This window comes from Drosophila simulans, chromosome 2L (genome assembly GCF_016746395.2).
Source record: "Drosophila simulans strain w501 chromosome 2L, Prin_Dsim_3.1, whole genome shotgun sequence".
Lineage (NCBI taxonomy): Eukaryota > Metazoa > Arthropoda > Insecta > Diptera > Drosophilidae > Drosophila > Drosophila simulans.
In genome coordinates, this window is record NC_052520.2 from 8,279,144 (window position 1) to 8,306,723 (window position 27,580).

Consider the following 27,580-nt stretch of genomic DNA (forward strand, 5'->3'; position numbering starts at 1 on the left):
GCATCGCTCTTTCATTTCCAACATCCGTGCTCCGTTGGCTCATTGACCTGTGAATCGTGGAAGGGTTAGATGGGGCAAGTAGCAGGAAATCCCTGCATTTTCCTGGTCGATTTTCCTTTAGCCTTCGGCCCACCTGAGGCTGCTTGAACGGCGATGGCAGTCAAGTGCAAGTGATTGCTGGAAAAAATTACGTACTTTGGCATTGTTTGCCTGCCAAATTGATTTCATCTGCTTAGCGCTCCGGAGATGATCGGCCTGGCAATTGTTCAAGTGATTTCGGGGGATCTAGTGAATTTATTATTGAATTTATATATTTTATGTTATAACAAAGATTTATACCAGAACTGATTAGCTTTTAGTAATTTTAAGTAGATCGATAGTTTCCTCCTAGATTAACAAGATATCCTAAATTAAACCATTTTAAAGAGCTTTATCCTTTTAAATTCAGTTACCTATATATTACATGCTACCACAGAAAAGTAGTTTTGCACGTCAATTGAAATTTATTTATATTTGAGTTTAAGCCGGTTGGATTCCCCAATCAGCCATAAAATACCTTCGCTGGTGGCACACACACATATGGTGTGTAGTGCAGAATAATCCCCACGAACTGTGTGTGGGATTCTTTTGCAATTGTGCAAGCAATTCTTTTTATGTTCCAACTCTCCAGCACTTGCAAGTGTATTTGTAGCGATTGATTTGCCCAGAAGCTGCCAGATATAGCCAACGATAAAGTTTTATGTTTATTGGTGGCACCGCAGCTAACTGGGATTGGTATTCCAGCGTCCTTGGCAGCTGAACAAACTAATTGGCAACGGGAACCGGCGGCTAAGTGCGTGGAACGGTGCGTATACGTAATAAAGCTTAATTACACTAGAGTCAACACAGAAGTCCAACGTTTACCGACTCGGGTTCTCTTTTGTGACTGTGTAGCTTCAACTGGGTACGTCTGGATAGGATTGTCTGACACAGTTTTACTACACAGCCGTAAATATTTCATCAATGCGGCGGAGAGGCAAAAAGTTTTTCAATTAGCATGCCAAGCGAAAATTTCAACTAATTAAAGGTCATTTTGCGGGTGGAAATCCACAACAGCAGACAAACTTTTGACCCAAAAAATGTTGTTGCGTTTTTTTCCCATTTTGGCAAAACAAAATTTATGGCCATGGTAAAACAGACTGGAAAAAAGAATGAGAGAAAAAGTACGTTTTCCGATTTGCACGGTTCGATGCAAAGATAAAAGGGTTGTAAAACGAAGTTGAGTTCCTACGAAAATGTGTCAAGTTGTAAAAGTCGAAAGCATATGAATGCCTTACATTCTAGGGAACCCAAATGAAATGAAATGCCAACCGGAAACGGAAGCGTGCATAAACAGTTTTAATTATGTCCCGTTGCTGTTAGCAAATGAAGTGGCGGCATGCGATGCGGAGAATCCACCGAACACCTCGAGAATTATGACATCAACACTCGGATGCCATCATCGTCATTGTCCAGAAAGCTCGGATTGTGTCCTTGCCACTCGCAACCTTATTTGGTGAAATTGGTGAAATTGGTCTGGTTCTGATTTCGTTTTTATTTCAACCTTTCCCTGTGCAACAGGCTGCGATTTTATGGCCCACGGCCAGAGGAAAGTAGTGAAACTACGCTGCTCCAAAGGGTAATTGCAGTTGGCGCTAATTCGAAATTCCGCTGCGAGTTGCGAGTTTCAGGAGTGGATTACTTCGACTTAGCCCTTTTAATAAAGTTGTTACAATTGAAACTTTTAACATTCCAGAAGTTTTGTCTTGCGTTGTTTGCTTGAAGTAAATTTTATTAGTTGTTTTTCTAGAACAAGGGCGCCAATTATCTGATAAGAGTATGGGTTATCTAAAAAAAAACAAGTTAATATTCCTTTTATTCCTGAAACTTTAAAGATTGATTTTAAACTGCTGCAAAGTAAGTGCCTGTTGGCAATTCCACAACCACCTGCAGCCACGCGACTATTCCTTTATTATCCACCAGAAACACAAGCGGCCCCATTTGCTAACCCTTTTGGTGGGCTTTTGGGGCCAGGGTCGCGGCCTACACCAATCACGGTCTGCATTGTTTATGATAAATGGAAACGCTTGCCAGCTGCTCTGCCCCACGGGAGATATGAAAGGCACGGGATTCGGTTTCGGTTTCGGAATCGGGGTGAGGCGTTTCTGGCGGGGATGCGGTTTCCTGTATGTGAGGACAACCGTGAGCTGGCGATAAATGGGCGCCCACGCCCGGGATGTCGTCCTGTGGCCATGCGACGAGGTCAGGAAAAAGAATGGGGAAGCCGCATTGCAGGAACGCCGATGAGTTTTCGCTCTTGGGTGCCACTAATTGCTGCGCTTTGTTGCTGCTGCCACCCAATCCTCTGGGCACCAACACCCTCTCCCCTGCATCCTTTCCATTCAGTTCGCTTTTCCACGTTTTCGCAGCTCTCCAGGCACTCATATTCTAGCAGAATCTCGCTGGAGCTGCAAAACTACTCATTTCGCGCTTTTTTTTATAAATACATAATTTAATTTCAGCTTCAGTGGCAAACTACGAACTGAAGTTGTTAAAAGGATAGTGTTTTTATAATTTGAGAGGCACTTAAAAAGTTTCAAGCATTTTATTTTTAATACCTTTTACCACTTTTCTTTACATAATTAAATCATAACTTTAAGGAATATTATTGCAAGTAAAGAGGCTCAGTTTCTCTCTGTGCATATAACCAACATTTTCTATTTACTCAGTTATTTTTGGAATAAAACTTTATTATTCAAATTTTTTCGCCATTACATCTTATTGGCTTTGGTGTTGAGCCGCGGTACAGAGGCCAAAAGTGTTTGGCCACAAGGAAATTGCATTTTTCCCGTCGCGCTGCTGCTGCTGCTCCTTTGACGAGTAGTTGCCATCTTTGGTTTGGGCTGGTGCATTTCGCATTTTGCAATTTAAATAAATTTTCCTTTGCTGCCATGTGGGGCAGCCAAGACGTTATTACTGTCGGAATCAGGAGCCACTCAAGCGACGCACCCACGCAGGCAAAGGGATCCCAGGACGAAGGACAAAGGACGCAGGACGAGAAGCTTCGCTTCGTTTCGTTTCGATTCGGGTCGGTCCAAAAACGATGACGTAGTCGTCGTCCTTTTGCTGGCAATTGCCTTCACCAAGCTGGCCAACAATTTCAGTTTGCCTTTGGCCAACGGCAGCGAAAGAACCTCCCGAGCGTCTTGGAGCGGAAAATTCGAGAAAATCACAGCGCGCGAGTGCCAGAAAATATTTGAAAAATCTGCCAACGCAAAGGAAATAAATCAAAGAAAAGGAATTATAGTGCGAATCATGTGGGGAATCCTATTGCCACTGGCGGCCCTATTGGCCCTCGTTTCAAATGGTGTGTGTTGCCTGCGGTTATTGGGCTTGTAAATTCAGAAATTCCCAAAATGAAAATGTAAAAAAATGTAAAAATGTATATTGCATATCCCACAGGCGCAGCCATCAGGTGTTATGTCTGCGATTCCAGTGATAATCCCAGCTGCGCCGATCTGGGCTCAAATTCCAGCATAGTGGCGGAGGTGAGTTGGAAAGCAGATTGCCAGGACATTATCCATGGGCGCATTGATTGATTACTGGCCGTGTGACCTGTTGGTGGGCCACTGGGTTGCCAGGTCAAGTTGGTTCAACCTTTTCAAACCTAATCGGATCCAAATCGACCTTAGTTTTTCAGACGGTCGCAAGTTAAAGCTACATGGCACATAAATTTGCACTCCCAAAATACTACAAAAAATGAAAAAAAAATAGCACAGAGCAACCGTTGGAAATGGAGCCCACAAAAGCGGAAACGGAAACGTGCTCCGTCGTCGTCCTCTTGTGGTGGCCACCCACTTGCCACTTCCCACTTTTCCCCTTTTTTTCAGGCTAAGTGAATTTTCTGTTACTGGCATCTATCGCCCCTTTTTTTTTAGCCGACTGCTACTTAACCCGGCCACGTGCCAAACAGTTAAAATACTTTCAACTTTCAACCAAAGTCCAACAGCGTAAATTTCAAGCTGACAGGTTCTTGTAGGAGTCCAGTTGCCCGTTGCTAGAATTACTTTGATTTGAAGTGGCGACACCTGAGCTCAAGTGGCTTACAATGCTACCAAAACTACTCCCCATCACTAATATTAAAGCCAAGTAATTGTTTAAAATAAGCATTAAAATATTTTGTATATTAAGGATAAGTATTCAGATTCTTAAGTGATCTAGAATTTTCTTCTGTTAAGTTAAACGTTTTTGACATCTGAAAATAACTTTTGTTATGAATAGACATAATAATAATAGATATTTTTTTATTTATTTCTACAAAAACCATAACTTTCCTAGACTATCGAAAAAACTCAATGTCAAACTCGCGAAAAGTCCCGTGCGACTTTCTTATCATTGCTGAAAGTGATAGCCAAATTTGTTTTTAGAGACGTCAAGTAAACTCTTAAAATTTATTTCATTTGTCAAATCAGAGATGTGAATAAGCAAGCAGCCACGAAACAGCGAATGGCGCAAAATGTTCTGATTATTAGTGCTCTGAATTATTAATCACGGGAATCTTATCTTGTATTGTGCGCGAAACTCAATTTTGTGTCAAAATAAATAATTCAAAATCAAATTAGATGCGCCAAAATAATCCCATTAATTTATGTGGTTTGTCAAAGTGAAGATTTTAAATCGCAAAGAGAACAACAAATGTGACACTGACATTTAGTTATTTTTTATTAAATGAAAGTCTAAAGCAATTAAGAACTTAGAAAGCACTTTACAATTAATTATTTTCGCATAGTTCAGTATAATAGTCATTATAGCTGCAAGTTGGCGATTGCTTGTGATAAACATTACATTACACATTATCGCTGAAACTTAAATGGGGTCTTCCCCTTTCTCGGCAATTGCTGATACCTAAACTCCTAAGCCTTTCCACGAATCGTTTTATTGCACTACTTATCGGTGCCAAACAAATAGAGTTCAAGTGGTCTTGGTCTGGATACCAAGGCCATCCGGAAAACGCATCGTTAAAGATATGGTCGAATGATTCCACGAATGATTCGTCGATAAGATTAATAACTTACGCACCGAGTGCAACAGCAATTAATACATTGATTAAGCAAACAATAGGCATTCTTTGTTACCCGGATTAAATTGATTGATTATTATATATTATTTTAGGAGTGCACTTTGGACAAAATGAAATCGCTGGACACCTGGCTATTTGACTTGAATAAGTTCTCATATTTCGATAATGGCGCCAACAAAAGTCCGCTCATGAATTGCCAAAAAGTTGTGGCCAAAGATCGTGAGTATTTTTAAAAAGAATAAAATATAAAATATATTAATAATAATATATATTATAATATTAATAATAATATATATTAAATTCCCTTGAGTAATGTTATCACATTTTACTGCAACTTGACTCATTCTTATGGCTAATAAGTGATTCTTATCAAATGGTTAGAAATAAAGCTGCAATTTGCAGTGCGACTAGATTGTCAATAAAAGAAGCCCTAAAGATAAAGACAAATTTCATAGTTCACATGACACAGATTGTTTATTCAAAGCACTTACTGTTTATGACAACAATTAAGTTTATTTGTTGCATTCCTTTAGCAATTTAAGGATTTTAAAGCATTAAAATCTAAATAAAATTACTTGAACTTTAGTGCTATAGTCATTTTAATTGATAAGCAATGAGGAATAAAAATCACTTAAATTTTTAAATAAGATTTTAACGCTTCAAATAAAGTTATATAAGTATAACAGATATATATGAATGAACCCAACTAAGTAGAGCTCAAGTAAACTAATTCTTGAATTTCGATATCCTGCTATTTTCCGCAGCTGATACAAGAAAAGTGGTGACGGCGCGCTTCTGCCAACTGGACACCGGCGACTCGGATGCCTGCGAGATCCTGCGTACCAAGCTGCGCATCCCGAGCCCCGAGGAGCGGGAGCAGCGGAATCGCAACCAGAACAAGCGAAGGAAGGGCCACGGCCAGGATGCGGAGGAGGACGACGAAATCTCCGCGGAGGATGCGTTCTTCTGCGGCATCTGCAAATCGCATCGGTGCAATGGTGCGGCGGCCGTAACGCTTTCCCTGGCTTCGATTCTGGCCATGATTGCGCTCCAATTGGGCTGCTAAGGCTATGTTGGATGGTGTGTAAGGGATATGGACAGATAACCGTGGAACGAGTGGTGGTGGCATGATGGTTGCATTTAGGTTGAGTTACCCTTAGCGTTACCCTCGCCGATCCGATTACTTTGTAAATATTTGAGTGCAATGTCGCTGATTCGTACAGGTGCTTCAATGCCACTCACTACTGAAACCCATTTAACCCCCTACACCCTTAACCCTAGAAATGTAAGCACAGCACACACACGATACACCGAAACACCGATACAGTACATACAAGAAGGCAAACACACACAGAAAAGTTCGCTTTGATTCAAAACAAATATGAAACTTTCGATTTCGAAAATAAATACCGGCAAAATAAAGAGTAGGGATATGTATGTATGTGTTACCATGCATCCTATATATCAGTGTTTGGCATTCTATGCCATTAGCTCTTGTTGTTCAGCTTTATTATGTTACTATTCAGATTGTTAGTTTTAAATGGCTTGGAGCGATGAGCATAGGAATTCACCAATTGCCTTTAATTCTGATATTATTTCTTAGGTAAATTGAAATTCAAAAGTGCTTATATGTCTAGTCAATGAATTCGTGTTAGAATATTGAAAATTTGATAGTACGTAAATATACTGTAAAAGCCGCAAGCAAACAACAATCAACTTAATGCAAGACGCGAATTTAGGAATCACGTGAAACAAATGCAATAAATGTTAGTAAATGTGCAATTAGAGGAAAATGTCAACGAAAAGCAATGCAACAATTATTACGTGAGCTTCAAATCGCCTAAAAAACACTATATAGTACCATATGTTTTTTTGCGACGCGTTGAGCTCTCAGTTCTGCTTAGTTTGTAAGCGGTTTTTGAAATGGAAACTAAATTGAACATTCCGAGCACACAATAAATGCTGTATGACAGTATAAAAGAATTTGGCGTACGAATTTTTAACTAACCGATAACGATGACGGAACTTGTATAACAGTTTTGGCATCGTGATAACGGGTATTTGGGTTAGTGGAGTTTGGGAGAAAGTATCTATGAAATAAAATGGGTATTCCCATAAAAGTTAGTTATTTATTACCATCCCTCTTTTTTTTATATAAATTATTTTTATTTTGTATTTTGTCTAAGGCCAACAGAGCGTATGCGCAATATTCGTAATACCTCTTACTTACCTACTTACTTACTTTCTTTTCAACGGTATCCAACACTTCGAGTGCCGAAAAAACTCCCAGCGCATATCACACATTTTGCTTTTGTTGTTTTTTTTTTTTTTGCTCCTTTTTGGACTTGTGCTCAGCAATCAAAGATAATTTTCCCATTACTCATGTAAGATGCTTCAGTTTTTCCCGCCCCCTACGCCCGCTTATCAATAGCTCGAGCTCTGTCGCTCCATCATGCCCTCCCTGTCACTCGCATTTAATTTGAAAGTCTGGCCCGATGCTATCGTATGTAGCATGTAGTTTTTTCCCGTGCTTCCCGTGAACTACATGTTTCACCAGCCCCTCAAATCATGAGTCAACCCCCCAAGTCCTCCCCCAACCCACCCATTTATGGCTATGAAATTCAGTTTTTGATGGAGCAAACAACAGACTCCGGAAGGTTCTTTGTGCCAGTTCGATTTGAATTTTCGGTAGCTACTGCTGACACGACGGTGGAGCGGTGAAAAAATAAATATATTTATAGGAAATATATATCCACAGAAGGAAGGGGCTGCTCAATCTGGGAAAGTTGCCTGCTCTGACACCTTGACGTTTGGCAAATTGAAAGTTTGAACCCCCCATCCATTCAACATTCACCAACCCATCAACCTGCCCGGAATGCGCTCCTTGTGGCTTCTACTTCTAGTGGCTTTCGTTGGCTGTGGCCCATGTGTTTCAGGTACGTCATAAATCATCGAGTGGTGTAAGCCCTACACCATATGCTAATTGATTGACCCCGAAGCGAGTTACAAAAGTTGCGCATACGCAACGTTGAACCAAACAGAGGGGTGCGCTTATTGCTTGGGTAATCCAGCTGATAAGGTGAATCTGATAAGGCGCAACCTCACGCACCCACGGGTTAATGGAAAGGTCTATCTCAAGGTCATAGGTTCATGTTTCCTGTTGCAAGCACTGTGAAATAAACTTAATTTTGCATTTTATATGATGCATATTTAGTTATGTTATTGGCATAAAACCAACAAAAATATTAAAATGACTTAAAGATACATATTTTTTTATTTTAACTTAATATTTATTTAAAATCTCTTTTTTGCCCAGCTTTGCGTTGCTACAAATGTGAAGACTGCGATGAAAATACGCAGCTAAGTGAAATGGAAGTGTGTGAGGTTCCACTGATGAGCGGCAATGGACAGGGCACACCCGCCAACTCCAGCCCAACACCAAGTCCTGCTCCTTCTCCATCACCTGCTGCAACGAATAATACAAATAGTGCTCCTGGCCCCTCCTCATCCAATGCCAGCGAAGAGGAAGAGGACTATGAAAGCGACGAATCGGCGACCATAGGCATCATGCCAGCAGGCGGAGGAGCAACTGGAGGTGCAGCTGGAGGTGCAGCTGGAGGTGCAGCTGGAGGAGCAGCTGGAGGAGCAACTGGAGGTGCAGCTGGAGGTGCCACTGGGGGAGCAGCTGGAGGAGCATCAGCGGGGGAAGTGGTCAGCGAAGAGGAGGAGGAGGACGAAGATGAGGAGGAGGAGGAGGAGCGACGCAGGCGGAGATCGAGTGCACGACAGGTCGATCTCGATGTGCCAATCCCCTTCTGCTACACAGTGACTCTCCAACGTAAGCAACTGCCGCCCATTCCCATGGGTGTGCATCATAAAAATCATAAAAACGCCACCTGGTGTGATGCTCCCACCCATGGCGATAAGTTATCTACAACTGAGTCATGGGAAAATAGAACCAAGTGCAAACTGAAGTGCACTAGATGTAATGATTTGTATAAAGATAGATAGGAAAATATTATTATATTTATTATGATTTATTTAAACCCCCACCTGCTCCACAGTTAACGAATCGACGATCACCAAGAGGGGCTGCACCACCGCCAGGAAGAGCAATCAGACGGATGGATGCGACGGGCTCTTCGAGAACTGGACTGTGGCCGGATGCCATAAGTGCCAGGACGATGGATGCAACCAACCGATCGCCATCGGATCAGCCAGTGGAAACAATGGCCCATTCTGGACATTGCTGGCGGTACTCACGCTAATGGCATTTATGACCCGCCATCCGATATGGTAGAGAATCAGCAGACACAGTGTGGGGCCAATCGATATGATATATAGAAATACAAGATATATGGCCGCCACAACTTCGATTTCGACTTTGGTGTCTGAGTTCATTGTTTTTTGGGTAGCGTTTGCCGATTTAGAGGCGGGCACATGATGTGTCTATTTATACCGCGCTTACCACTCGAATCGTCGATGGTCTGGGGGCCATGAGCACACCTGAGCTATTTTCGCATAATTGTTTAATTGGCATCGATAAGGAAGGCATTGTCCCTTTTTTAAAATTTTACCAGCTGGGGAAAGTGCTCGCTCATTGAGTTCATTCAAGTTGCAGGCGTATCGCAATCAAATCAATTAGTCGCTGGCGATAAGAGCGATGACGAGGTATACGGTATTCGGTATGAGTCGTGTGCTCCATGATTTCCATGACTTCATGCGACCCGAAAAAGTCTGATAATACTATTTGATACAACGATCAACTGGGCAACTGGCCAAAGCGTTTAGGCCGTCCGATAAGCGTTAGGAAGTCGAGTGGCAATTGCTGCCTAAAGCTTTTACCAGATTTATGGTATTATTATTTCGCGGCCCGGAATTAAGTAAAGTTCTTAATAAAGCGATGAGGAAACGCGACCGGCAAACGGGCAGCAGCACTTTAAGGAAACTTGCTCTAAACGGCTAAAATGCAACTGCCAAATTTGTTAGCCTGATGCGGACAATATGTGATATATGTATATATATAAACATATATATAACTTCTCGATTTGTGGGCTCGCATTTGGGGGGATTTTAAAACACTTCCCCGTTTTATTTTCGTCGGCTTCCGGGACGGTAAAGTACCTTGTGTATGACGAGCATGCCCAAAAGTCATTCAAAAAGCCCGGCTTTCAAGCGATTCTCGAAGAGAATTCACACAGAGAATCTTTAAGAGAATGAGTATCAATATCGCATTTAGCGCTCTACGTGATGTCGTCGACACTTTGAAAGATATATAACTGCAACTTTTCCCATCGACTTTTTGTGCCCGGGGAAGTTATGGTTTTTATCTCCCGTCTGCGCTTTTCAGACAATGCGTCAGTTAAACCAGCCGGCGGCACTAACCAGATTCACTCGACATTTGGCACGAACTGCGGCCGGTAAATGATGAGTTATTTGCATTTGGCCAAGACACACGATCTACGAAATGCAAGCGTTAAGCTTCAGGGCCGTTATTTATTTAAAAATATAATAAATAATGAATAAATTATGTTTGTATATAGATAAGTTTAAATGTGCAACATGAGTGACTTAAGCAAATTAGAATGTGAAATGGAAACATTGATACCGAATGTTTACAATACACATTCCTCTATTATCGAAGCCTTAATTTTAAAAATAAATAGAAAACAAAAGCAGAACAACAAACCCACCCAAAAACAAACTCCACACCTTACAAAAGTTCGGCTTATCAGTTGACCTTGCCCCCAGTCTTCGCGCTTCTTTTTTTCTGGGTCAACAGGCGAATTGAATTAAAATGCGAGCCAAAGCGACCTTGGGGCTTACTCGACTGGAAAATTTCGTTAAGCTATTGCGAATCGAAGGTTCTAAGCCAGCAAAAATAGCGCAGGTGCCAATGGAGTGAGCCAATAGGAGCCACAAAGAAATCTCTGTTAATTGCTCGGCTCTTTCTGATTCGAAACTGTTTGCTTTTCGTGCTCCGATATTGAATAATAATCATGGGACAACCATCCAAAAGTGACGAATATTATGTAAATGCGCGAGTGATATTAAGTTAAATGTTGGGATTAACGATTACACACGCTGACTAACAATTAGCTGCTTAATTAACGAGGAAAAAATGTCTGGGGCTCTGAAATAAAGTGCAATAAAAAGGGTGTGAGGAATCGTACTGAAAAGTCAAATGAATTCCCAGTTCTGAATCATTTGCATTTGCATCTTTTATCCCGGAAGAACCCAGTTTCAGGCATTACCTATTTAAGAGAACCAGCACTCGAGTGGAGTTAAGAGCATTGGCGGCTGGCTCTCTTGGCGATCAATTAATTTGGTGCTCGTTTGGTATGCATTATAAATTAATTTGTTATCAATAAAGAAAACCGGTAAACTCGCTCTTCATCTGTCGCCCCCTCTCGCTCTGTCGGCCACGTGCCGTCCCGCTCTGACAGCCGCTCTCTTACGCATCGAAGCCACTGACGTCGCAGTAGCAGCGCAGTCCGCTTATAAAACTCTATAAAAAGTCTCAAACAAATCACAAGATTTTCAGTTAAATTTCAGAATTCGCAAACTGCGGTCGCCTTGATAAGAAAAATAAAATAAATTTCAATAAACGAGAAGCGCGAAAATCCAAACGCAAACGGCCCAATTAAACTAGCATAAATACTATACACTAAACAATTATTTCAAATATATCTAGAATATATTTATTTCGAAATAAACAAATACCATGTTCCGCCAAAGTCAAATCGTTTTGGCCAGCTCTTTGCTGTTGCTAATCGCCCTGCCAGGTAAAAAAAAAAAAAAAACAATCACTTTGGGTATTTGCGGCTATTAGAATATCGTGAAAAGTGTCGTGATAACTTTGATGTGCATTATTTCGCCCAAAACGGTCTAAATCATGGGCATATATCTGATATCAGATATCAGATACCAGATAACGCCAGAAGGAATCATGCGATCTGATAAACATATCGTGAGGATTTTATAGCTGCGCTATAAATACACGCTCGTGTCTCAAGTGTTGCTATTGCACAGATACAGATACAGATACATTTACAGATACATTTACAGATAGATGTATGCAGTTGCCAAAAAAACCAGCGAAATGTATTCAGAATTCAAGATCACGATCATTTTGGCCATAATATCTTGCATATAAAGCAGTGACATTAAAAAAGCTCAATTTATTTGTTATTATTTAACTGTCATAAATAATGCAAAGATTGCTTTTTATTTCATTCAACCAGCAATTTTGTGTGATGCGGAAATGTCATCCAAGCAGCCAGCTCCCACCCTTCGATTTCATTATTCATATATAGTAGCATTATCATTGGGGCGGCCCTCTCTAATTTATGCCTCAGATGAAAAGGAAAAGTCAGTCGGGGAAATTGTGAATAACGAACAAATATTAGTTGACATTGAAACGGGCTGGCAGCTGCTAATTGAAAATGTTATAGTTACACTTAACACATTTCGCAAAAGGCGGCCCGAAATGGAAAAACTCGTCTGGCCATTAGCACCACTCAGAAAATAACCGAACCAAACCTGAATTTATAATACGTTTTCACGATCTTTTGACGCAATTGCAAATGATTTCATTTCATTTGTTTTTTTTTTCTTATTGAGTCGAGAAGAGTAACGTATACTATATAGTATAACAAAATCCACTTCAAACTTGTTTGTTTTCTTCATTAAACGGTATAAGAAATGGCAAATCGTCTAGAACGAACTTTGACTTGAGAATTTTAAATGACTTTTCAATACAGCATTTGCATCACGGGGTATTTTATGGATTTACCCAAGTAAATAATAACCCAACCAGTTGCACCCTTGTTTAAGGGAAAAATTTGCAAAAAAATCACCGAGTTGCAGCTTTTTATTATGTGGAAATTATAATAACAATAACTAATTTGTAATACTCGCTATTAATGGGAGAGAGAGTCAAAGGTGCAAATTTCAAATGGCAGTGGCGCTTATCACGTGCCATTAAACCCCAACAATGTTGTCGTTCCGCTGGAGAATTTAAGACCCTGCGTTCAGGCCCCCAAAACTCGCCATCAATCACAATGATTTATGATAAATTTCCAATAATAAATCAAAAAAGGCCAGGCAGAGATGTATTGAACCATTTGATTGTGACGATTTAACGAAATTATTTTAAATGTTATGGCATGATAATAGCCTAAAGTCTGCTGCACTTACTCACTTTGCAAGAACTTACCCTTTCGGCACGAGTTGTGTGATATCTCATATCTGTTATCAATATCATATGGAATCTGCCCGTCAAGCAGAGATCAACTTCCATGTCGGATTATCATATGACTCATTTCTGGTACTCCACTGATATTTGGGTTTTATGGAGAGGGTAGCCACCTCCGCTGATAAGGCAATTAACGCAATTACGCCAGTGTTGCCACGCCGATAGGTTACTCTATTTACCTGTGTTGGCACCTGGCAAATATTTACCATTTGCTGCGATGACGATAACATGCAAATGGAATCGATTCGCTGGCGAAGGGCGCCCATATAAAACTAGATAAAAAACAGCTACTTGCGCTAGATCAAAGGCTATGGAAAAGCACAAACAACGTAATACTAAAGAATGGGCAAATAATACGGCAAATACTTTGGATTCAAATTGATTTATGGTGCTCACGTGTTCTTCATTCTTATTGTCATCATTTATCTCTTATCACAATGTTTCTGTTTGCCAAAGCTGTAAATTGAGCACTTTTAAGTTATATGTAGATATCTAGGCGTCCAATAAAATGTTTGCGAAAAATGGGCTAGCACTGTTTATACGCCATAAAAATGTATAAAATTTAATCTGAGATGATAGTTGAAGAGGTGTGTGTGCTGCTTCATAAAATATATACATATTTGCATAAGAATGTCATTTTGGGTCAACTTAGAATAAGACAATATCAAATCATAAACAAGCCTGGCCCTCTAAATTAGATCGATTTATATGACTTTGATTGATAAGCAGAAAAAAATGGTTTTAATAAGGCAATGTTTTCTTTAAATTGCAGTAATTCGCGCCGATCTCATGTGCTATGTGTGCGATAATTGCGCCCAGCTGCCGAAGGATGCACCCCTGCTGGCGTGCAATGAGGATTTCTTTAATCCTGGCGGCAGCACAGAAGCCTCCACGGTGACCACCACCACAACCACCGAAGCGAGCACCACCACGACGCAGGAAACTACAACAACACCGGAAACAACAACTGTGATCACGAGTGTCCAAACGGATCCACCCACAACGGAGTCCACGACGACGACAGTGGAAACCACCACCAGCGATCCAACCACCGAGAGCACCCAGAGCACTGAGAGCACTGAGGCTCCGATACCCACGCCCGCAACCGCTGGACCCGTCCAAACGACCACCGGAGTGCCAACGCCACCCGCTGAGGATCTGTCCGCCCTGTCGGTGGCCTTGAACACCACCCGGTTGGTGCCAGTGAATGAGGATGCGGAGACCACCACGCCCCTTTCATCGCTGGCCATCAGGCAACGCAGGGCGGTGATCGATACCGAGTACACCTACCACTGCTATTCCGTCCAGGTTTCAGGTGAGTCTGCACGAATGATATCCATCAGGATAGATCATAGTATTCAAAATGGTTAAATAGATCCTTTTGCATAGATTCTACAGAAATCTAAATGAAATTTTAATCTTTTTATCTTTCATTTGAAATTCTAGTGAATGGCACCATGTCGACGGATCGCGGTTGCTCCCGGGTGAGCACCATGGAAGGTGTTTGCGAGCAGCTGAAGATCCAGAACAACAACACGGAGCTGGCCAACTGCAATCCGTGCAGTATGAACGCCTGCAACGGCAGCTCGGCGCTCCAGAGCTCCATTCTGGCCACCCTGCTCCTGGCCATCGTGGCATTCGCCCTGCAGCGCAACTAGGGACACGATCATCATCCATTACCCGGTGCTTTAGTCTAGTATTCCTCGTTTCTTTAAGGCGAACCCACACTCATCAGTCCGCGCTCATAGTTAAGTGATTCGAAAAGTCGAAAATGTAACTTTAAGATATGCACAAACCCGAAAATCGAAATATATACAATCGTAATTGTATACAAACTTAATCTAACCAAATGTAACGCTTCAGGCGACTTAATAAATAATTGTAATTATAAAAACAAGAAAGCAAGTCCTTCGTTTTATTTGAGTTCGAAAGAGAGTCTGTAATTGTTAATGATTAGTAATTTGAAAAAAAAAGTGATTCATGACATCACTCTGCGGCACAGATAATAAACTCAAATATCCTAAACTTTATAGCACTTTCGGTTAATATCTTTAGAAGAATTTTTTTATGGCTCTACTTTTATATTGTGGAAGATAAATGGAGCTTTAAAGTACAGCGCGATCACATCCTGTCCATATAATGAAAGCTATATACAATCCATGCAGCAATAATTTGTAGACAACTTTAAAAGTCTCTAAACTCTGCAGTTTAATGTCGAGATTTGAAATCATAAATTATGGTTAGGCGACAAAATGTTTGTAGCTTTCTAAGGAGTTCCCTATACCTTACCAATGCCAATGTCACGTATACGCCTAGTGGTACGATTTCATTTACTGAGCAAACATAGTATGCTAAAAAACGAGGCGGTGGCATACTTTTAGGCCATTTATGCTAAACAAATTTGCTCAAGACAAGCCCAAAGACAAAATCAACAAGGAAATCAAACACACAATAGCATTGGCTTATCATTGATTAGATAAGATTTCATTAAATAATTTTTGGGACTTCGGGAAACACTAAACGCATTAAATATACGAGCACGCGCTTATCAATAAATTGATTTTATAGCGCCAAATAAATACCACTATAAAGTGCGCTAAAAACTCAACAAAAACATTTACCGACGTTCCCTCAACTATTGCTACTTAAAGTTTTTCGAAAAAAAGTATCTAATCGGCTTATCTCGAAGTTTAACCAATTATAGCAATTTTAAAACTGACCTGCACGTTTTACAAATTGATAAAAAATGAGCAATACAATTAGACTTAACGACTCCTTGCAGAATTAGATTATGAACTGCATGTCCACATTATTGTATAGATTAGACTAACTTATCGGGTGTAATTGAAGGCAAATCAATAAATCATTTTTTAAGTAATTTCTACGTAGTTGACAAGCCAAACAAAAGTTTTTGAAGTTCCAATGTCCAAACAAAGTGGAAAAAGAAACCATGATTTCGGTGCTCATATATTAGGCAGCTGTCCAAAAATGTATGAATCATAATAAATAAATGTACATAATACTGTTTATTTAACCACGCTAGAAAGCAATGAATCATACTAAATAAATGAATTAAATGGCATTTGGCTGCACTGATATTGCAAGATTATTTATCGAAATTCTTTTGGCAACGTGAACGGCCAACAGAAAGTACAAATACTTATTGCTTTACACTCAAAAAAAAGTGTATTTAAAATCAGTGTAAATTTTATTAAATGTATTTTTCGGAAAAAGTATATATTAATATAATATTTATCATAGTAATTAGAAAGTAATATTTATATTGTAATTGAAATGTTGCTGTTTGCAATCAGAGCTCTATTTTTCCAAGTGCCTATATCTTCCAAGTTCATATACATACATATTTGTTTAAGCATTTGGGCATATTACTAACGAAAGATATCATAAAGCCGAGAAATGTCTTAGACTTATTGAGCTAATTAGAATTGTATCCGACTGATTAGAAATTTTCATAGATAAGATTTCCAGGTCGAGCCATCACGTTGCCCAAGTTAGTGAATGCTTTTGCCCAAATATTGTGACTAAATGTGGCCAGCAGGAATGATTGTATCAGCTTAAGATTCCAGGAAACTTTAGCTAATTGGTGGGTCAATGCCACTTGAAGAAGTAACAGAAAAACGTAGATCGATTGGCCGACCAATAAAGCAGTTGCGGACTTTCACAAAGAGCCAAAACGCTGAATATTATCACACATCCTGAGGAAGTGAATGCCCAGTATTTCCCCGAGGACCCTAAAACTCCTTATCGGCAACGATTGTCTGGCCATTAACTTTTATTGCCACACCGTGGGTTGGCCTAAACAAAGCGAGCGCTCTGCCTTCCTTTCGCTGCCGCGGCGCTTATCAGTGACTGAAAATGATAAAAACGCCAGAAAAGCCAGGTTAACATTATATTTAATTGGTAGTTCCCTTTCAACCGTCGTGCAGTGCGATTCCCATCCTTTATTCGCTCCGATTCTCGCTGATAATATTCAACTCGGCTAATATCCTTTCGGTCAAAAGGAAGAACAAGGAAACATGCGTGTGATCACAGTCAACCTTTTGCTGATGGCAATTTGTGCTAGCTCAACTCTTTGGCCAGGTTGGACATTTAATACAATTATCTAAAAGTGCAACACACGCCAAGACAATTGATTGAGTAATGCAGAGCTTAATAAATAATTGATTGACGGACGACAAATGGAATTTACCGAAAACTTATGAACTTAGTTCGAAAAAACAAGAAAAAAACTTAAACATCCGGGACATCTTATCATTCGTGTTCACAGAAATTCCAGTCGAAAATAGTGCCATGGACAGTTCCATTATTGAAATTAGTTTTGTTGCCGCAAAAAGCTTTTAACCTCCATATTTAGAATCGGAAAATTATCTTAAATATTTTAAAAATATAAGAATAATTCGAAAAAATAAAAATATCCTATATTAGGCCATTTGAATTGAACATTTTTATGAACTAACTATAGAATTTAAAGGCTACGAAAGTTCCTACTATTTTTCCTTTTAAAATTTTGCTTTATTGTGAAAACTTAAAATTATATGTATTTTACTATTACTTATATTCGTAGTAAAATGGCTTAAGAAAATATGATTAAAACTGATGGGTATTAAATCTGCACTTCTAATAGTTAAATATTACGAAATGTTGTGCTTTCCATGTAATTTTCTTAGCTTGATTCATAAGTTCAAAGATAACAACACATCACCTGTGTATATTGACCAATTTTTATGAGTTGGTAACACAAGGAATATGTGTATAAACAATTCTCGTTGTACATATATATATCGACCGTGCTCCAGATTAAAATGGGCCCATCGAGTGAAAAGGTTATCTGATAAAGGAAAATTAAAGTACAATAACCTAAAAAGAAGCACAATGCGAGCGTAGAAAGTAGCCAGATTTGCTTGGTGTGGCAATCGTTTCGATGTTATCTTAGTATTTGATTTATCAATCAGAGTTATTGCCCGCTCTTGGGCGACGAATTTTATCTCGTTCGGCCTTCGGGCAACCTGCCCACTCCTCTCCATTCTACTGATTCACCTCTTACCCACTCACCTTTTCCAGCGAATGCCCTGGAATGCTACAGTTGCGTTGGAAGCGAGTGCCTTGTGGAAACGGTTCCGACGGTTTCTTGCACTCTAGATGATGTCTCAGCCGCTTTTGGCTTGGATACGATGGCCGCCTTCAATCCGTTCAAGCGGTCTCTTCTTTCCGTGATGCCACGAGCTGTAGACGATGTACGTTGTAAAATGCATCCCAATCCCTATTGTATTAATATATCCACGCTTTACACCTGCACAGGACTCCACAACGGGATCCACTACAATTGAGGATTCTTCAACAGCCGCTTCAGCTTCTACAACAGATTCTTCAACAGCTTCATCCACCACGTCAGATTCCTCAACCTCCGATTCTACAACAGATTCGTCGACTGCTTCCTCCACCACAAATGGAGATTCTAGCACCAGTTCTTTGGGTTCTTCCACGTCAGATTCCTCAACCTCCGATTCTACAACAGATTCGTCGACTGCTTCCTCCACCACGAATGGAGATTCTAGCACCAGCTCCTTGGGTTCTTCCACGTCAGATTCTTCAACCTCCGATTCATCGACTGCTTCCTCCACCACGAATGGAGATTCTAGCACCAGTTCTTTGGGATCTTCCACGTCAGATTCCTCAACCTCCGATTCTACAACAGATTCGTCGACTGCTTCCTCCACCACGAATGGAGATTCTAGCACCAGTTCTTTGGGTTCCTCCACGACAGATTCTTCAACCTCCGATTCTACAACCGAATCGTCGACTGATTCCTCCACCACAAATGCAGATTCTAGCACCAGCTCTTTGGGCTCTTCCACGTCTGATTCTTCAACCTCCGATTCTACAACAGACTCAACGACTGCTTCCTCCACCACAAATGAAGATTCCAGCAGCAGCTCTTTGGGTTCCTCCACAACAGATTCTTCAACCTCCGATTCTACAACCGATTCGTCGACTGATTCCTCGACTACAAATGAAGATTCAAGCAGCAGCTCTTTGGATTCCTCCACTACAGATTCTTCAACTTCCGAATCTTCGACTGTTTCCTCCACCACAAATGGAGGTTCAACCGCCACAGATTCGTCGTCGTCCGAATCTTCAACCAGTTCGACAACTTCTTCGCCACCCATAAGCACTTCACCTTCTCCCCCAACAAATTACAAAATTGCGGCCTGTTACAGCATCTACAAGGACGGAGGTGAGCACACGGCGTTATTTGGAACTCGATTGTTATACAAGATATTAAATTTAAATGTTTCTCTTTTGACCAGTGTTAAACCGTGGTTGTGTTAAGGTGCCCGAAGAAGTATCCGGCTGCCAGGCTGTTCGAAAGGAGCTTGACATAACAGAAGACTCTGCCGATCAGTGCGATATCTGCTTGACGGATCGATGCAATGGAAGCACTAGCCTGAAGGTTTCACTTGGCGCCATGATTCTTCTCTTGGCGATGGGACTTAAAAACGTGCTTTAAGAGATAGCCGGAGAATACTATGAATTATGTACATATATATTTGTTAGTAATTTGAATTCATTATTAAATAATAAACGCTTACCTTGTATCAATTTACATACTTTGACACTCGAGGCTTTTTTCATAATGCTTTATCATAGAGCTTATTTTGTTCCAATTTAATTGATTGATGGATTAATCCCCAAACAGCTGTCTTTAATGAAATGAAAATGACTTAAAATATTAAACTATATTATTTTCGTGAGCAGGAAAAACCCTTAGCTTCTTATCTAACATCTAAGGTACAGATTCTTGAAAGGAATATAAGCCAAGTCAAAGCTTGCAAAATTGAGTATTTGTGACTTTATCCAATTACACTGTCTCTTCAAAAACTATGAATTGATAGTATATCTCATTAAACAAAATCACCTCTTAGCAATGAAAAAGTCCTTACACGCCTTAAACTTATGTGACTAATATGGTTTTACACTTAACTAAATAAAAAAAGAGAGAGCACTATAGTTACTGAGTATGAGTAACTGGTATAACAATTCCATAACGTAGGCAACGTAAGAAATGAAGCGTTACGATAACCATATAACGTAAACCAATAGAACTACGTGAATAGTTGTAGATTAGCAACAGAGAAAATATTTCATTTATTTTTAAAGGCACTTCTTTGCTCTTAGTGAATGTTTAATAAATACAGATAGTAGATTAAACAAAGGTTTCCTATACAGTTTTTAAGTTACATATATAAAGTATTTAAAGCACACACACGGACAAACATATTTACATTCACACAAAATAACACATTCAAAAACATTATGATTACTTAAACTATGATTAGCCAGCTAAAGATTCGGTGACAAACACATGATAGCTGATTCTCACGAGGAAAGACTGTGATTCTGGCTGTTTTCGAATGCCTGTAATCAATTTGTAAAGTAATTAACAATATTTGCTTTTCGTGTGCTAAACGAACGAATTAAAACGAACCTTTTGTGCGATTTTCAGCAGACTCTCATAGGTGGCGTGACCCGTCTGCTTCACCATACCGTGGAACACCTTAGAATCCGCCAGCGTTAGCAGTTCATAGGGCGTTCCGAACTCCACCGCTCGTCCAGCGTCCATCACCAAGACTTTGTCCGAGTCCATGATGGTGTGCAAGCGATGGGCTATCGTCAGCACAGTGCACTCCTTGAACTTGTTGCGTATGGTGGTTTGGATGAGGCCATCTGTCTGGGGATCCACATTGGCCGTGGCCTCGTCCATCACCAAGATCCGATTCTCACGCAGTATAGCCCGCGCCAAACAGACCAACTGGCGCTGGCCAACGCTGAAGTTGGTTCCGCCCTCGGTGATTTTGCTCTGCAAGCCACTAGGAAGATCAGCCACCACCTCCTTTAGCTTAACCTCCTCCAGGGAGCGCCACAGCTTCTCATCGCTATACTCGTCGAAGGGATCCAAGTTATATCGCATAGTGCCGGAAAACAGCACGGGTTCCTGCGGTATGATCGAGATTTTGCTGCGCAGGTCATGCAAACCCATCTCACTTGTATCCCTCTTGTCTATGAGCACAGATCCATCGTTGTAGGAAAGTCGGAACAGCGCATTAATCAGCGAAGACTTTCCCGCTCCAGTGCGTCCCACGATGCCTACTTTCTCTTTAGGTTTTATTACGAAACTGAGTGACTTGAGCACATTCTCCGACTTTGGATCCGGCGTATAGCGCAAGCTTAGCTCGTCGAAAACGATTTTTCCCTGCTCTGGCCAGGACTTTGGTGGCTTCTTATCGGCCGGAGCTTCCAATGCTCCTTCCGGTTCAATGTCCTCGTACTCAACCACTCGCTCCACAGCTGTCATCGTATTTTCCAGCTCGGCGGACTGACGCATTCCCCACTGAACCATGCCGGTCATTCCCATGGCCTGTAGGACACAGAGAGATTATATGAGTTCAACAATCAAATACTAATCCGTCTTTGCTTACCTGCGTAATGGCCAGACCGACATCGCCTCCGTTCGCAGGAGGAAAGATGAAGAAGCTGAGAGTAATGATGGCTATGTAAATCACACAGAAGCAGTCAAGCCAATATCCGAAGGCTCGAGATGTGCTAATGAACATATAAAATGCGGAGCTATGCATATCCTGGTAATTGTCGAACTCCGCCTCCAGAACACGTTGGGCTCCAAAGGCACGAATGGTGGACAGACCGGTCAACGAGGCAGCTAAATGCGAGTATACTGGAGACCGAGCTATTCGAAAAAAGGTAATGAAATAAATGTGGAAGGTATTTTCGTAATAGGGACTCACTAATTGCTTCCATGCGCTTTACATCTCTTGATGTCTTTAGATAAAAGGTGCGCAATTGATAGAAAATAATCCCCAGTACTACGGTTGGAATAAGGAACAGCGGATTGACAACGGCTATGACGATCACAATGCCAGCAAGCGCAAGGAAAATCTGGATGACGTCCATCATCACGGCAGGCAGTATCTCGTCAACTTGTCCCATATCCTTTGAGAAACGGTTTAGAATGCGCCCAGATGGATTCGTATTGAAGAAGTACATAGCAGCTCGGGTGATGCCGCGGAACATGGAATTGTGCAGACGAATTGAGGCTTTCATGGCCAAATTAAAGAATAAAAACGAGCGAGCCACGGTCACCAGGATGGTCAGTACTGTGATCACCGTGAATATATAAGTATCCAGCATTTCAGCATCCACGGACAATCCTATATCACGCAGCCATGTCGACAGGCGAGGTTCGAGTTCCTCAGAGCGAGTTGTGTCATTATTATCTGCACGGTAAGCCACATTTCCCTTTTTAGTAACCCTAAAATGTAAAAATATATATATTATATATTTACTGAAGAAATCCCAATTCCTTACCAATATGAGAGAAAATAGTCACCCAGGGAGGCCAATCCTTGCGAGAGCACACAGAAGCCCATCATCACGAAGAAGGCGAAGAAACCGCCTCCCGCTTTGAAGTATTTGCTGTACAATCGCAGGCCGATTTGGCCAGCCTCCTGACGTTCCTGGTTGTTAGCTTGCTCCGCCTCGAGGTCATCCATGCACGAATCTGCCATGGAAAGCAGGGATTGCTCGCTGTTGCGTCGCTGGTCCGAATGGCTGTGGGTGTAGCTGCCCGATCGCGACCGTGATCGCTCCTCTGATTGCTCATCGCGCTCTGGATCGGCTAGCATGGTGGCGAAGTCCAATCCGGATTCGCGTAGAGACTCGTAGGTGCCCACGGCGCTTACACGACCCTTATCCATGATGACAATCTGATCGGCGTGCTGCAAGAACTGGAGCTGATGAGTGGCCAATATGACAATTCGCTCGCGTAGATAGCCACGCATGCACTGCTCGAAGAGATGGCGGGCCACATGGGTGTCCACGGCACTCAGTGGATCATCCAGCAGGTAAATGGAGGTCTCCCGGTAAACAGCTCTTGCCAAACTGATTCTCGCCTTTTGGCCACCGGACAGGGAAGCTCCACGTTCTCCAACTATGGTTTTATCCTTGAACGGGAGCAGCTCGAAATCTCGCTCCAGGGCACACTTCTTTACCACCTTAGCGTATCGACGACGATCCATAGGCTGGCCAAAGAGAATATTTTGTCGCACAGTGCCGGAAAAGAGCCACGGTTCTTGCGAAGCATACGACATGGAGCCATTAACCTTTATCTCGCCAGACTCTGCGGGCAGTTCACCAAGGATGGCTTGGATAAGACTGGATTTACCGGATCCAGTGCGTCCGACAATACCCAGCATGGTTCCAGGCTGAACACGAAGGTTTACACCATTAAGCGAGTAATCGGGGGAGTTAACATCCCATTTGGCCATAAGACCGCTAATAGAGATTCCCGCCTCCGACAACTTGGCGTTCTCATTAATAGTGGCTATTGGTGGACCTAAAAGCTTATCCTCAGCTTCGTCGCGCTCCTCATCTCCATCGGCATGAACCGTTTCCTGATTGCTGCCTTGGAAATCCTCAGTAAGATCCACACTCATATCCATCACATTCGTCTCGTCGGACTGCATATACTTCTGGACACGCTTAATGGACACCAGGGTCTCCGCCATTTGGGAGATGCCCTGGGGAAAGAACACCGTCATAGTGGTACGCAGGATATTGTAGTAGGCTGTGATCAAGAACGCCACTTCCGGGGTTAGGAACGTCCCGAGCAGCACATATCCCACCAGACTCAGGAAAATTGAGACACGCGTCAGGAAGATGATGAAGGAGAGCAGAATTCCACGGATGTAGGACACATGGCGGATGGCATTTATCTCCTTCTTACGTGCAAAGGCCACCATATATTCGAAAGGCAGTTCCCATGCGTACATTTTGATCACCTGAATGCCCGAGATGATTTCGTTCATCATCCGTACCCTTTCGTCTGTGCGTAAGGCGGTTCGGAGTCGCAACACCGATGTTCTCTTTCCCAGATACGCCTGCAGGGGGATGAACAGCAACATGAAGGCCACACCAAACACAGCAGCGATTCCAATCTGTAAAATTATTTGGGTTTGTTAATAGTGATATTTTGGGTTCAAAAGATTATCGCCTTGCTCACCTCACGGTACATCAGGTATGTGATAAAGAGGGTCTCCAGCGGTCCCACCCACAAGTAATGTACGAATATGGTAGCCAGATCGAGACGTCCCACGTCGTTCGACATAAGGTTCACCACATGTCCAGCTGTGGTGTCTCCCAGTGCCGACTTACTCAGCCGTAGCGCCTTGCGGTAGATCATGCTGCACATACCTACGCGCATCTTGAGTCCTGCGAAAATATCAGCAGTATCAGTTTAAGTACCTTTGATGGCAAATAGTTTAAAAAATTAAATGATTACAGCCCTTTGTATCGCAAATAAAGCTTCAAACTATACTATTTAACAACCAGACACTAAGTGGGACGCAGATTACCTAATTAAATCCAGATTGCTAATTTTTTGTCAGTTTTTTATACATGCCGACATCGTTTAAAACGAATTAGGGGAATTACCAAATAGAGTAATTAAGACATTCTACAATAGTTAAAAACGTTGACCCAGCATAAATTATTTTTTAGTTTATTAGCTTGTAGGAATGATACATCGGGTGTTAAGAATATACCAACCTTATGTAAGTTGTGTTGAACTTATGTACAAAATAAAATGACTTGTTAGAAGGGAAACACTTGACTCACCCACATGCATTGTGCCTAGCATATAAGGATGCATTATGATGACATTGAGGGCACTGCACAGGATCACTCCAGCTGCATAGTAATAGGCCGACTCAATCGATTCCGAGCCATGTGTGTAGTAGGCGATGAGTTTCAGCAAGAAGATTGGCTGAAGCGTTCGAAGACCCAATTCCAGCAGGAAAAGCACCAGGCCAAGCAGTGCGAAGTACCAGCCAAAAACTCGGAGAAGGGCTCTTAACAAATTGGGCTTTCCTTTGGTCTTCTCAAGTTCCAATTCCCAGGAAGCGCACAATTTGTTCCCCAGAGTCTCTGGAAAAATTGCACAAATTAACACAATTTAATCACAGATAAGAGACTCAATAAATTCGGATTACGAAAACAACAATTACCCAGAGACACAATTATCAATTGGTGAAAAAGAAACACAAAATCATGGAAACAATTGAAGACATAAAGCAAATCAATTAAGCCGGTCAACGAACATACTATGTACAATGTACGTGCATCGATCAGTAAAATGAATTGTTCCCATGATAACTACATACAGTGCGTTCGGAAAATATAAGTCTGCTTGAAGTGAAGACATGTGGAGTGATCACTTCATTATCTACTGTCTTTCATGCACAACTATGACTTGCAAAGATAATAAAACGTCTCCATTGATGTATTTATGCTCAAATCGATTTAGAATTTCGCAATTCACCATTTGGTGAATCATAATCACAATTTCACCATACCTGATTTGTGCTCTTTTAAGGCTCTGTAAAGATCCTTGGTATCCAATGTGCGTTTCCGACCCTTGATAAAAGTCGGCATGGTGTACCTACGTATATTGGTAAAAAAAAATTAAAGCCATTAATATGTTTAAATTAAATGTTAGTTACTATGCTCACCAGAAACATGCTGCCGAAACAAAATTGCAATGTTCCCGTGGATTTTCCGGCAAATCTGCCGTTTTCAGCGACTGCATGTTGTACTGCCTCTAAAGAAACTGAAATAAAAAAGGCTGTATAAGCAGCGTAATAGATAAATAATGAACTGAGCTGTATTGGATAAGGGAAATATGTAATTCAGCTGAGTGGTTCTAGAACAAAAGTCGATATGAGCACAAACACGGCACATCTTAATCAAACAAACATTGCCGTTTCATTTATCAACGCTACGTATTGACGTTGGCTTGACGACTCCAAGAAAGTCGACGTACTATTTATTTTTTAGTGGAAAACCCATGGGTTTGGGCGACAGGGGCGGTTGGCAAATGTGTCACTCTCACTGCTCATGAGTTTGTAGTTCGTCATAATAGGGCTTGCTGTAACGACGGGCCCAGGGAATCAGCAATGTTGAAGAGGGGTTTGGTTCCCTAAAACCAAACACGCGTTTGCCATTTCGCAGTACAGTGAACAACTGGTAACAGTGCATGTTACACCGCGCACATGTTTTACATCCTCAAGTTACAAAGTCGCTTTTTTAAAATACAGTACAGATATTTTGTTTAAGTTTATTTATTTATGATTTTTGGATGAGTAATACAGTCAATTTCATCAGGCGGCGAAAGACTAATCCCTTATTTATAAGCATATACATATTAAAGATTCCAAAAATAGCCTCCGTTTTACCGGCTTTTTTATATCCTTCTATAAGCTCTGTAGCTTAACAGTTGACCGTTGTATGTTGTAATGCGTATATCTCCCAATTGGGATCTACTGTAATTGTCTGTTTCTTACTCTCTCCCTGTTCTACTCACACCCGCCCAGAATAAGCACTTCGAGCATTTACCGTTTACCCATTCGGAATATAAGTATGTATGTACGTATGTAAATATCTATATATTTATGTGCGGGTGTGAGAAACGTACCACGTTGTTGGTGGCACAAAAAAGGGAAACTTTTATCCAAATGTACAAATGCAAATGTACATTACACTTATCGGCCAACAAACAATAATTGCGCACAGATAAAGGCCGCATCGATGGTTTTTCGTTTGTCTGTAAATTATCTAATCACATGGATTTTTTCAGGCACACAAATTACCAAGCAATCGGCGAGCGCACAATTAAAATAATTGCCATTGCTTGCAAATCCAATGTACTATGTACGTACTTTTGTTTCAATATTGTTTACATTCAACAATATGGTTATTGTTGCTGGCGAACGTGAGAAAATCGCGATAGAAGACCCGGCAAAGCAACACAAAAACTATATACAGATGTTGTAAATAATAAAACAAACTTCGGTCCGAGCGCCAGAAAGAGCAGCAGGCTACTGAATGCTGAATTCTGAACACTGGCGGTTTCGGTTTCGGCGGCTATCGGCTCTAAATACGAAATTCGCCCCCAACCCCAGGCGCTCCCGAGCTACAGAAGAGTCTGCCTAACGGGAACCACCATAGTTACTGCTCCCTTCGTTTAGAAATATTTAGTCTTAACCAAATGGCATAGAAATTTGATATCTGTATTAACTCTGTATCGAGTATTTAACTCGATATAACATTTTACCAAATACAACACTTAATGTGCG

At 41.3% G+C, this 27,580-nt stretch overlaps 5 protein-coding genes across 11 annotated transcripts; 4 read left to right on the plus strand and 1 right to left on the minus strand.

Annotated features, from left to right (window-relative positions):
- The first annotated feature begins 3,175 nt into the window (after positions 1–3,175).
- LOC6731482 lies at positions 3,176–7,081 on the plus strand. The gene is made up of 4 exons (XM_002078595.4): positions 3,176–3,385; positions 3,481–3,566; positions 5,191–5,317; positions 5,863–7,081. The coding sequence occupies exons 1-4, from the start codon at positions 3,334–3,336 to the stop codon at positions 6,162–6,164; spliced, it is 567 nt and encodes a 188-aa protein (XP_002078631.1). The 5' UTR covers positions 3,176–3,333; the 3' UTR covers positions 6,165–7,081.
- A 406-nt stretch (positions 7,082–7,487) lies between these two features.
- Positions 7,488–11,750, plus strand: LOC6731483 (probable GPI-anchored adhesin-like protein PGA25). Of its 3 annotated transcripts, none has more exons than XM_039293523.2 (4): positions 7,488–7,786; positions 7,840–8,034; positions 8,415–8,936; positions 9,163–11,750. In XM_039293523.2, the coding sequence occupies exons 2-4, from the start codon at positions 7,974–7,976 to the stop codon at positions 9,396–9,398; spliced, it is 819 nt and encodes a 272-aa protein (XP_039149457.1). In that variant the 5' UTR covers positions 7,488–7,786; positions 7,840–7,973; the 3' UTR covers positions 9,399–11,750. The 3 variants fall into 3 exon arrangements, with proteins under 3 accessions (XP_039149457.1, XP_039149464.1, XP_016024163.1); XM_039293530.2 differs by having other exon boundaries at positions 7,857–8,034; XM_016179781.3 differs by having other exon boundaries at positions 7,488–8,034.
- LOC6731484 (flocculation protein FLO11) lies at positions 11,650–15,260 on the plus strand. Its single transcript, XM_016179782.3, has 3 exons — positions 11,650–11,883; positions 14,128–14,670; positions 14,802–15,260. Exons 1-3 carry the CDS (start codon positions 11,823–11,825, stop codon positions 15,011–15,013), a joined length of 816 nt encoding a protein of 271 aa, XP_016024164.1. The 5' UTR covers positions 11,650–11,822; the 3' UTR covers positions 15,014–15,260.
- Positions 15,261–17,248: 1,988 nt separating this feature from the next.
- On the plus strand, positions 17,249–19,980 carry LOC6731485 (suppressor protein SRP40). 3 transcript variants are annotated; one of them, XM_039291068.2, is made up of 5 exons: positions 17,249–17,456; positions 18,438–18,610; positions 18,675–18,945; positions 19,030–19,611; positions 19,685–19,980. In XM_039291068.2, the coding sequence occupies exons 1-5, from the start codon at positions 17,393–17,395 to the stop codon at positions 19,882–19,884; spliced, it is 1,290 nt and encodes a 429-aa protein (XP_039147002.1). In that variant the 5' UTR covers positions 17,249–17,392; the 3' UTR covers positions 19,885–19,980. The 3 variants fall into 3 exon arrangements, with proteins under 3 accessions (XP_039147002.1, XP_039147001.1, XP_002078634.1); XM_039291067.2 differs by having other exon boundaries at positions 17,250–17,456; positions 18,675–18,755; positions 18,813–19,611; XM_002078598.4 differs by having other exon boundaries at positions 17,250–17,456; positions 18,675–19,611.
- A 511-nt stretch (positions 19,981–20,491) lies between these two features.
- LOC6731489 (probable multidrug resistance-associated protein lethal(2)03659) lies at positions 20,492–27,339 on the minus strand. Of its 3 annotated transcripts, none has more exons than XM_016178637.3 (10): positions 27,164–27,339; positions 25,958–26,055; positions 25,802–25,887; positions 25,065–25,373; positions 24,451–24,659; positions 22,758–24,385; positions 22,178–22,701; positions 21,854–22,119; positions 20,863–21,792; positions 20,492–20,792 (listed from the first exon to the last, which is right to left on the minus strand). In XM_016178637.3, the coding sequence occupies exons 2-10, from the start codon at positions 26,032–26,034 to the stop codon at positions 20,754–20,756; spliced, it is 4,068 nt and encodes a 1,355-aa protein (XP_016024167.1). In that variant the 5' UTR covers positions 26,035–26,055; positions 27,164–27,339; the 3' UTR covers positions 20,492–20,753. The 3 variants fall into 3 exon arrangements, with proteins under 3 accessions (XP_016024167.1, XP_016024168.1, XP_044779829.1); XM_016178638.3 differs by having other exon boundaries at positions 25,958–26,070; XM_044923894.1 differs by lacking the exon at positions 27,164–27,339 and adding an exon at positions 26,920–27,046.
- Between the last annotated feature and the right edge of the window lie 241 nt (positions 27,340–27,580).

Excerpts from the sequence above, each read along its gene's own strand:
- LOC6731482 (XM_002078595.4), top strand. The coding sequence starts at position 3,334 with ATGTGGGGAATCCTATTGCCACTGGCGGCCCTATTGGCCCTCGTTTCA. Across the intron at positions 3,567-5,190 it reads ATTCCAGCATAGTGGCGGAG|GAGTGCACTTTGGACAAAAT; the intron begins GTGAGTTGGAAA and ends ATATTATTTTAG. Across the intron at positions 5,318-5,862 it reads AAAAGTTGTGGCCAAAGATC|CTGATACAAGAAAAGTGGTG; the intron begins GTGAGTATTTTT and ends TATTTTCCGCAG.
- LOC6731483 (XM_016179781.3), top strand. The coding sequence starts at position 7,974 with ATGCGCTCCTTGTGGCTTCTACTTCTAGTGGCTTTCGTTGGCTGTGGC. Across the intron at positions 8,035-8,414 it reads CTGTGGCCCATGTGTTTCAG|CTTTGCGTTGCTACAAATGT; the intron begins GTACGTCATAAA and ends TTTTTTGCCCAG. Across the intron at positions 8,937-9,162 it reads CTACACAGTGACTCTCCAAC|TTAACGAATCGACGATCACC; the intron begins GTAAGCAACTGC and ends CCTGCTCCACAG.
- LOC6731484 (XM_016179782.3), top strand. The coding sequence starts at position 11,823 with ATGTTCCGCCAAAGTCAAATCGTTTTGGCCAGCTCTTTGCTGTTGCTA. Across the intron at positions 11,884-14,127 it reads GTTGCTAATCGCCCTGCCAG|TAATTCGCGCCGATCTCATG; the intron begins GTAAAAAAAAAA and ends TTTAAATTGCAG. Across the intron at positions 14,671-14,801 it reads CTATTCCGTCCAGGTTTCAG|TGAATGGCACCATGTCGACG; the intron begins GTGAGTCTGCAC and ends TTGAAATTCTAG.
- LOC6731485 (XM_002078598.4), top strand. The coding sequence starts at position 17,393 with ATGCGTGTGATCACAGTCAACCTTTTGCTGATGGCAATTTGTGCTAGC. Across the intron at positions 17,457-18,437 it reads TAGCTCAACTCTTTGGCCAG|CGAATGCCCTGGAATGCTAC; the intron begins GTTGGACATTTA and ends CACCTTTTCCAG. Across the intron at positions 19,612-19,684 it reads CAGCATCTACAAGGACGGAG|TGTTAAACCGTGGTTGTGTT; the intron begins GTGAGCACACGG and ends TCTTTTGACCAG.
- LOC6731489 (XM_016178637.3), bottom strand. The coding sequence starts at position 26,034 with ATGCAGTCGCTGAAAACGGCAGATTTGCCGGAAAATCCACGGGAACAT. Across the intron at positions 24,660-25,064 it reads GCTAGGCACAATGCATGTGG|GACTCAAGATGCGCGTAGGT; the intron begins GTGAGTCAAGTG and ends ATATTTTCGCAG. Across the intron at positions 24,386-24,450 it reads CATACCTGATGTACCGTGAG|ATTGGAATCGCTGCTGTGTT; the intron begins GTGAGCAAGGCG and ends ATAATTTTACAG.